The sequence below is a fragment of the Schistosoma mansoni genome, chromosome 1, assembly GCF_000237925.1.
Source record: "Schistosoma mansoni strain Puerto Rico chromosome 1, complete genome".
Classification (NCBI taxonomy): domain Eukaryota; kingdom Metazoa; phylum Platyhelminthes; class Trematoda; order Strigeidida; family Schistosomatidae; genus Schistosoma; species Schistosoma mansoni.
Window position 1 is genome coordinate 2,842,852 of NC_031495.1, and position 9,828 is coordinate 2,852,679.

Sequence of the window (9,828 nt, forward strand, 5' to 3'; positions counted from 1 at the left end):
TTTTTATTTTATTTAAACACATAAATATTGGTACAAAGGGGCACCAGATATATATGCGCCACACAGTCAGTCTGTCAGCCACAACGTAGAACTTCGTACGTACGTACATCAGTTCGAGTTGCCATACTATATAAGCACACAAATGTAGTTGTCGATTCAAATCCTATAATGGTAGAAGTAATAAGAGTATAAGTAGTAATATGAAAGATTAGGATTTGAAGATGTTATTAATGTTATTAATAATAATAATAATTAATAAGTTCAATTTATTTATCTTATATGAATTGACATTATGTTATGTAAACAATTTCTAAGTTTTGTCTTATCTATTTCCAAATTGTTGATTTCACTATTACACTGATGTTTTTTTAATTTTTTTAAACTCATTTCACATTTTTTTGGTACTACACATTCAATAATAGAAATGCCCTGGTACGGCCGAGAGTGGGGAGAGTCCTCTATCCCTTTCCAAATGCTCTCACATGGTCACGCTTATATAGCCTCTGTCAGGGAAGTCCTACTTACTGCCTTCTCTTGGTTGGGGTGTTGTTTACGAAATTGAGGGGATGGAAAGCGAATGTCCGGCACTTTAACCGGGTCGGTGGACACATAAAGTCCACCCAGGGGAGTTGGAAAACCCTCATTCCAAACCAATGGTGCACATGGGCTGACTCTAGTATCCTGATATTTCACTGTATTATACTCTATTGTTGGTCACCGGCTACCATGGTCTTTCACATAATGCTTATACTCTTATTACTTCTACCACTATGGGATTTGAATCGACAACTGCATCTCTGTGCTAATGTATTATGGCAACTCGAACTGATGTACGTACGTACGAAGTTCTACGTTGTGGCTGACAGACTGACTGTGTGGCGCATATATATCTGGTGCCCCTTTGTACCAATATTTATGTGTTTAAATAAAATAAAAAAAGAAAGAAAACGATGAACAATCAGAATAACAACAGAATGACTTCAAGATATATGTCCTGCAGTTCTAGTGAGAAGCAGTGACCAGTGGAGTTCAACCACGTCTGTTGTGAGATAACAACTCACTGAAGACAATTGGTGAACGGTTGCTCAAGTTTCGTGGATTGGTTGAAATTAGACATTAACACCGTTGGATGTCAGCTCAGTGGTCTATCGGTTAAGTGCTCTGGCGCGAGACTGGTAGGTCCTGGGTTCGAATCTCTTGGGGCGGGATTGTGGATGCGCACTGCTGAGGAGTCCCACAATAGGATGAAACGGCCGTTCAGTGCTTCCAGGTTTTCCATGGTTGTCTAGCTTCAATTGACTCATGATTTTAACTATGAAAATACTGAAATATCCACAAAACCCCTTCTGATCCATTACATTTTCATTGAATAATAATATTATCATTGTAAGAACATAATAGGAACATTTTATACTTGTTGTATATATGAACTTTCTAGTGTTTATTCTTAAATGATCATTACCCTATCATAAAATTTTATTTACTTTTAATTTACATACAATTAGTTGTATCCATGAAGAAGTTAATAAATAAACTATGGGGAATCTTGTAAACATTTTTCTTTCTTTTTTTTCTTTTTTCTTTTTTTACTTATTTACTTTTGGCAGAAAATCAAAATAAATTTGGTTCTTTTTTGTTTTTGATTTTATTTATTACTTATGTGTACATTATATTTGATAAAATATATTTATTAACAATACAGATTATTTATTCAGTCAATCAGTCAGTCAGTCAGTCACAACGTAGAACATCGTACGTACGTACATCAGTTCGAGTTGCCATACTATATAAGCACACAAATGTAGTTGTCGATTCAAATCCTATAATGGTAGAAGTAATAAGAGTATAAGTAGTAATATGAAAGATTAGGATTTGAAGATGTTATTAATGTTATTAATAATAATAATAATTAATAAGTTCAATTTATTTATCTTATATGAATTGACATTATGTTATGTAAACAATTTCTAAGTTTTGTCTTATCTATTAACAAATTGTTGATTTCACTATTACACTGATGTTTTTTTAATTTTTTTAAACTCATTTCACATTTTTTTGGCACTACACATTCAATAATAGAAATGCCCTGGTACGGCCGAGAGTGGGGAGAGTCCTCTATCCCTTTCCAAATGCTCTCACATGGTCACGCTTATATAGCCTCTGTCAGGGAAGTCCTACTTACTGCCTTCTCTTGGTTGGGGTGTTGTTTACGAAATTGAGGGGATGGAAAGCGAATGTCCGGCACTTTAACCGGGTCGGTGGACACATAAAGTCCACCCAGGGGAGTTGGAAAACCCTCATTCCAAACCAATGGTGCACATGGGCTGACTCTAGTATCCTGAGGGAACAAATGGCGTATGAATCAATTGTTGGTCACCGGCTACCATGGGATTGCATCTCCTTACAATGCTCCACTGCCTTGTGGACTAGACCTTTAGGTCAAAGGCTCCGTTTGTGGCTCCCTAAGAAAACCACCTGCTTCAGTTTGGGCATCTGTACAGTATCACAGCCTTCACACAAATGAAATGAGATTTGTGTGGCGCATATATATCTGGTGCCTCTTTGTACCAATATTTATGTGTTGATGTAGCAAATCTTCATCAACTGAGGTAGTTGGGACGTGTGTTACGTATGCACAAACACTGCCGACCTTAGACGGGTGATATGTGGCGTAGGGGTGTTAGATGGCCAAACTAAGATGTGGTACTAATTCATGAAGTCATTGACACTTGGCATGAGCCGTTTTTATAGGTGGCTCAGTGTATACTATCTGTGTTGTATCCGCATGATTACCGTAACCAATGTTTAGTGACTTTGAATCGGATGGCTCAAAATCGTTTGCTATGGTGTTTGTGTGTTCATTTCTTGTCTTGCCTGAGTCCTCACTTACCTTTTTTTCCGCGTTCGGGATCTAGTCTTTTCTACTACTACTCTCACTACTCCTAATACTCTGGGATTTGTCATGAAATGGTTCTACTTCGCCGTGCTTATGGGGTACGGCGACGTTAACCAATACACATGTCTTAGATTACATGTTTCGTATGACTGATTGATTTTCGTCTTGTCAATTTCTTATCTCAATCTTTTGCTACGAAATATGTTAATATGTAGTATGAATGTATGGATAATCTTTCAGTTTTTTTTAATCGTTAACTAAATGTAATGTTCTATTAACTACTTTTACTTAATTGTCTCTTTCTGCCTGTTAAATGTTTATTTACTATTGCCTCCAGGTGAACTATTCACTGCAGCTAGTGATATATGGAGTCTTGGATTGACATTGATGGAATTAGCTATTGGACAATATCCAATCCCATCTATTGATCCAGTTGATTTTGTACGTGCATTTGCGCCAGATCAAGAAACAAACATGCTTGAACATTTTAGAGCTGCAAAAACTGGTGAATTATTGCCTGGTAAGTGAAACAAATTTTCCTTTGTACTATTCATCTGTTTTCATCTAGTTGTTTATGAATCATTGCATGAGGTATCTTTTCCCAATCTCTTTGTAACGATAGATGTACTCTTTTTCACTATATTCAATCAGTTTAGTAAGGTGAGCTTATTGACAATCCAACTTCAAGATGCTTTTGGCTTATACTATAGCATCATCAAAATTTAAGTGGATATCGTAAAAAGTAGCAAGAGTGTTGTACACATCCTCACCATGTTTGAGTTTCAAAGAGACAACATTAGGTAGTACGTCAGTCATAACTTTGGTGTATTTTTATACCGATTAGAAATGTTATGTGTAGATGTATGAAACTCTTCTTCTCCTACAAACAATTTACTCCTGTTTCTAGACTCCTTATCTGTTCATTCATGTCCCAAGTTAACACCATAGTATCTATAAAATACGCATTTAGTCTATGAAAATGCTCATTTGGACTGTATTTTGTTGAAGTGTATGCAAAGATAGTGAAGATGTATTAGTTCTTAAACCAATAACGTGTTACCTTGATTTAATCTTTGAATCTAAAACAGAGCTTAAATAATCTTTGATAGGAATTTTTGCCTCCAAATGCCCTGGTACGGCCGAGAGTGAGGAGAGTCCGCCCTTCCTCTGCAAATGCTCTCACATGGCCACGCATATATAGCCTCTACCAGGGAAGTCCTACTCACTGCCTTCTCGTGGCCGAGGTGTTGTTCACGAAATTGAGGGGATGGAAAGCGAATGTCCGGCACTTTAACCGGGTTGGTGGACACGGCGCGTCCATCTAGGGGAGTTGGAACACGTTGGTTCCAAACCAATGGCGCACATGAGCTCCAGTATCCCGAAGGAACAAATGGCGTATGAATCAATCGTTGGTAACTGGCTACGATGGGACTGCATCTCCTTACGAAGCTCCACTGCCTTGTGGATCAGATAATTAAGTCAAAGGCTCCAGGTGTGGTCTCCTAAGAAAACCACCTGCATCAGTTTGGGTACCTGGTCAGTATCACAGCCCTCACACAAATCAAATGAGATTTGTGCGGCGCATATGTATTCGATGCTTCTTTGTACCAATATTTCGATGCTTCTTTGTACCAATATTTATATGTTTAAATAAATAAATATATAAAATGATTATTCCTAAAACGGTTATGATATCTAGTATAACACTGACACTTGAAAGGCTATAAACATATGCAATCGTCTTAGTTATTTTGGTAAGATACAAAGTATCTGTCACTCTCATTTCTAAGATAAATTTTCATAGATTACTATTAAGACTAATCATATCATATATTTGTTGCCTAGTTTTAAGGTTTCCGAAAAGTGATATAATGATTAGACAATGTAATTTTCTTTTTTTTACTGTCATATCAGATGAAATATATTGACACTATGTAAATATTAGGAACGTCTAGTAAATATAATATTGTTTTTGATGTAGGTTTGTTCTCATCAAAATCACCCACCTGAGCTATAAATCTTCTCCACCATCTTATAAACTTGTTTATTTATGGCATTTATTGTTTTCTTTGTTTACTCGTGTGTGTGTGTGCGTGGGGGTGTATGTGTTTGTTAGATTGATACATAAAATGTCTGCTTGTTTATTTGAACACAGCTTAAGGTTTATATTACTTGTTTACTAGTTTAGAAATGCTACATATTTTCATAAGTGTAGTATATATTCCCAAAATAAATGTTGATAGCAAAGAAAAATATTTTTCAATAGACTATTAGTCATTTCTTATTTTCTTGTTGATAGGTGAAAAATTTGACGGTTAAAACATTATCCAATTTGTATATATACCTACTGGTCAGGATCTAATAAATTCTACCTTAATTCGATAAAAACATTAAACAGTAGAAGAAAATTAAATGAAGGATTAATTACATTCTAAACAATTTATGAATGGTTGAGATGATGAATCAATTGAAGCTAGACCACTATGGAAAACCTGGAAGCACTGGAAGGCCAGGTCTGTTGGGAGATAACAACTCACTGAAGACATTGGCGAAATGGTTGCTCAACTTCGTGGATTGGTTGAAGTTAGACATTAACATCGTTGGATGCCGGCCAGCCCATTGGTCTAGAGGTTAAGCGCTCGCATGCAAGACTGATAGGTCTTGGGTTCGAATCTCGTGAGGCGGGATCGTGGATGCACACTACTGAATAGTTCCATAATAGGACGAAACGACCGTCCAGTGCTTCGAGGCTTTGCATGGTGATCTAGCTTCAATTGATTCATGATCTCAACTATTAACAATTGCTATCCACAAAACTCCTGATAATATACTGTTAATGCTTGATGCAGACAAATGTAGTTAATATTATGAAATTGTTAAATTTCAAAAGATTAGGCTAAATTAACTCTTGATTACGATCGATTTAATTATTTTTCCAATGTGAACTGGATTTAATGCGAACTCGATAGACTGTATGCTAATACATATACAACTCTAACAGTTAATCCGAATTCGATAGGGAATACCGATAGAAGATGGGTGCTCAGAAAAGTCTAATATTCAAGAGGTCAAATTTGAAGCTGAAGAATTCTTTGTATTCAGAAACAAAATATAACTTTCGGACCCATGGTAAAATTAGCAGACTAAAAGTTTCAGCAATCAATCAAATATCTGGAGATGTCAGCTCGGAGATATGAATCGGAAAAAAAGTTGTTACGGTTATCATTCTAAAAAATAACTAATATTTAATAACAAAAATGGTAGATGATCTGAGGTCTCTTTAGCAGAAACAGTAATAGTAGTAATAATAACATATTTCGTGAAAGTTAACTGTCTGAATTAGTAGACCTACGTACATTGATAACATTAGCTCAAATTATAATTTTGCGGTCAGATACTGTCATCCAATAGAGTGTATTAGTACTATTGTGGTGTGGGTTACTTATATCTACATAAGTAGTATATGGTGATGGTCAGGCATAGAATGTATTTTGGTAGAAGATCGATAAGGAAAGAACACGAAAGAAGCACAATCGGTGTGAAAATGCATGAACAATGAAATCAGAGAAGATAGACTGGTATTTGCAAACGGAACAGTTAAGATTGCGACAATTGATTGTTATTTTGCAAATTAACCGTTTACTGTATGGTGAGATGGTCTGTAATCTATGCTTAAATACATTCAATTTTCCCCACCCGTGTTCTTATTCACTACACTATATGTGTATAGATATTTTATCAGTTTCACTGAGGGAGCAAATCTTCCGAGGTATTATTCATTTGAATGTTAAATTTATCCTGATATGTTTCAAATAAATCGTTACTTGTTTAGAAAGCTCTCGAATATTCTACTGTACTCCGTAGTTTTCAATGGTTCTTTAGTTAATACCAGTTCATGGTATAATTTATGTTAAAATAAACAAGTATAACAGTGTTTTTCCTCCTAGAAATAATTATTAAGTGTAGGAAGGATTTGAAGGTGACCAACTTGGTCTCGTGTGCAGTTATGAGTATGAGGGCTAATATCACTTCCCGGCTGCCCACACCGTGGAAGGGTATTTCTTGAGGGACCTGAAAAAGAAGTTGGATTAGTGTTGGTCATAATGACCTGGGAGCGTGACCGCAGTGCCCAAGGGACAACTTCTTGAGGCCGGTCACGCACGGCCTTATTGTGGGGGATTTTTGACGTGTTAGCTCCGTTGTTCAAAGGACCTTACCGCCGGAGACGGATATCCGTGGGGTAAGGCGAGGTGTGCATTTTTAGGGTCGACCTTTTCTAACCCCACCCCTCCTTGTGGGAAGGCAGCATCGCTGTCATGCTGTCATACTGCTGTCACACCTCTGTACAGTCGGCAGTACGACTTCGCCTTCGGACCTTGGGATTGCTGCTTTTAGTCTTACCACTCTTCAACCGACCTGTGTGGCATGGTAGGACCTTGAGGAACGATTGTTCCAGCCAGCATAGCTCGATTGGATCATCACGATAGGCAAGCATATTGGTTGGTTAATTCATTATAGAAAGAACCTACTCTAAATATATATTTGAACATTTTATCAGTTACTGTCTTACGAAAACTACTTCTTTTCATATTTGTTAAATTACATTTCAGCCCTTACAGATCCAAAAGGTCGTTCAACTATTGGTATGTACAATTTATTCACCTATATTGTAGAACAACCAGCTCCACGTTTACCAGTTTATTGTTTCTCATCTGAATTCATATATTTTATTCATTCATGTTTACAAAAAGATACGAATGATCGTTTATCTATTGAAATTATTCATAGACATTTTATTCCAGACTTGATTAAATTAACATGCCCTCATTCAAGTCACAATACACTTCGTCCGATTTTTGTTGATAGCTGTTTAACTAATTATCTACGTGGTGTATTCGCTCGTCAACAAGCTGAAGCAATTGATGCTGTTGCATTAGCTGTCGGTGAAGATTTTGATTCTATTGATACTGATTTTGAAGTTACTACTATGTTGGATTCAGTATAGATACATTGTAAGGTTCCACTTAGTCATATGTATATATATATATATTCCAGTGAAGGTAACTAAGATGGAGAAAACGTGAGTAATACAGAGAAAAACTAAATTAATGTATCAAAATGTAATAGGTACTAATGTGTAATCTTTTAATTTACTTCCGTGATGTCATTTGTATGATCTTTATTGGAACTTTTTTAAAAAAAAACCGACTGAACGTTTCCTCTTCTTAGTTGAATGTCTTCATTTTATTCACGATATTATTTATTCATTGTTTGTTCTGATATTTCCTCCTACAGCTTCATGTCTTTAATGATGAGATGAATGAGATTTCTTCTTTTCATTTACCTGTGTACATTTTCTCATTTGTTGTATACTACTACTAATTACTGTTATAAGTAATAATAATAATCAAATGATCACGTTGTTTTGTTGTGTGTATGTGTCTGTGTACATTTATGCAAAAAAATACGACATACAGAATAAATATGTTTGTTTATATCACTCATCTGATGTTTCTGTTACTGTGTTCACCTATTACCTGGTTACTGAAACAACAACAACAACAACAACAGAATCTGACATTTCTTTAAATTCTTCAGTATCATAATATTAATGATTGTTAATGATGACCGTGGGTATATATATGAATAAAAATGAATTTTTTATATGTATAGTAACTAAATACCTTAAAGTGAAACCCCTTTGATACTATTTCCATCTTCTGTACTTATTATAAACTCATCTAATCATGTAAATTATGTAAAGTATTTTTTAGTTGAATGGGGGACTATTGAGAACTGTATTGTTTCCCATATTATTGAATATATATATATATATATATATACCCCTTTTACATCCTGTAATCAAAACGTTTGTTTCTGTGTTCGTTTCCGTGGAATCTTTTTTTTTATACTTAAATTTATATTTTCCTAAGTATTTTTCGCTTTATTACAGATGGACATTTTTCGATAGTATATCCATAATGCTTGATTTACGAATGTAATTTTTCTTATATTTGAATGAAAATAAGTGATATTCATATATATGTGGGTTTTTGGATCTTCCTATTGGTTTATGATTGTTGAAATGCGTAACATTCGATGATGATTATGTTTGTAAAATAGTCCTGGTGTTCTATATGTTGACGTTTTGGTGTAGCTGGAGTATATGTACTTTCACAATTGGTCCTTAGAGCAGGTCTCAACACACTAATAATTTTTAGCAACTTTTGGGTCGTATACTACGTACTTACGTACATCTGTTACCCCTCATTGAGGAGAATAGGCTGCCTCCCCGAATTTTTCATTAAACTCTGTCCTGGGCAATCCTTTCCAGTTGCTATTTGTCCTTTTGATGTCTGATTTCAATTCTCAGCTCAGTGCATTCCTTGACCTTGCTCTTTTTCGTCTCAGGATTTCAAAGTAGCGCTTGCCTCGTGATGCAGTCCGATGATTCCCTCGATGCATATCCTATCCACTCCCAGCGTCCTTAATTTTCTTTTCAGCTGGAAGTTGATTTGTTCTCTGCTACAGAAGGTTGTTGCTGATGATATCCGGCCAACGGATACTAAGTATTTTGCCTAGACAATTGTTTATAAATACTTGTACTTTTTTGATAATGGTTGTGGTAGTTCTCTGAATTTCAGCTCTGTACAATAGAACTGTCCAGATGTTCATATTGAAGATTGTGACTTTGGTGTTGGCTGACAGTTGTTTTGAGTTCCATATGTCCTTCAATTGTAGAAATGCTGACCTCGCTTTGCCAATCTTTGTCTTTACATCTGCATCAGATCCTCCTTGTTTATCAATGACGCTACCAAAGTACGTGAAATTTTCCACCTCTTCCAGAGTTTCTCCATCTAGTGTGATTGAGTTGGTGTTCTCCGTGTCGTATTTGAGAATCTTGCTTTTTTCTTTGTATATGTTGAGGCCCA

The 9,828-nt window shown here is 35.7% G+C and overlaps 1 protein-coding gene across 1 annotated transcript in view; it reads left to right on the forward strand.

The window, feature by feature from the left end:
- Smp_151670 (protein kinase) overlaps window positions 1-7,901 on the forward strand; it is a gene marked incomplete at both ends in the record, with an annotated part of 31,741 nt that extends 23,840 nt beyond the window's left edge. Inside the window, 2 exons of the mRNA XM_018792993.1 lie at window positions 3,234-3,416; window positions 7,516-7,901. Coding sequence (XP_018647550.1) covers window positions 3,234-3,416; window positions 7,516-7,901 — 569 coding nt within the window. The remainder of the gene's footprint in view (window positions 1-3,233; window positions 3,417-7,515) is intronic.
- Between the last annotated feature and the right edge of the window lie 1,927 nt (window positions 7,902-9,828).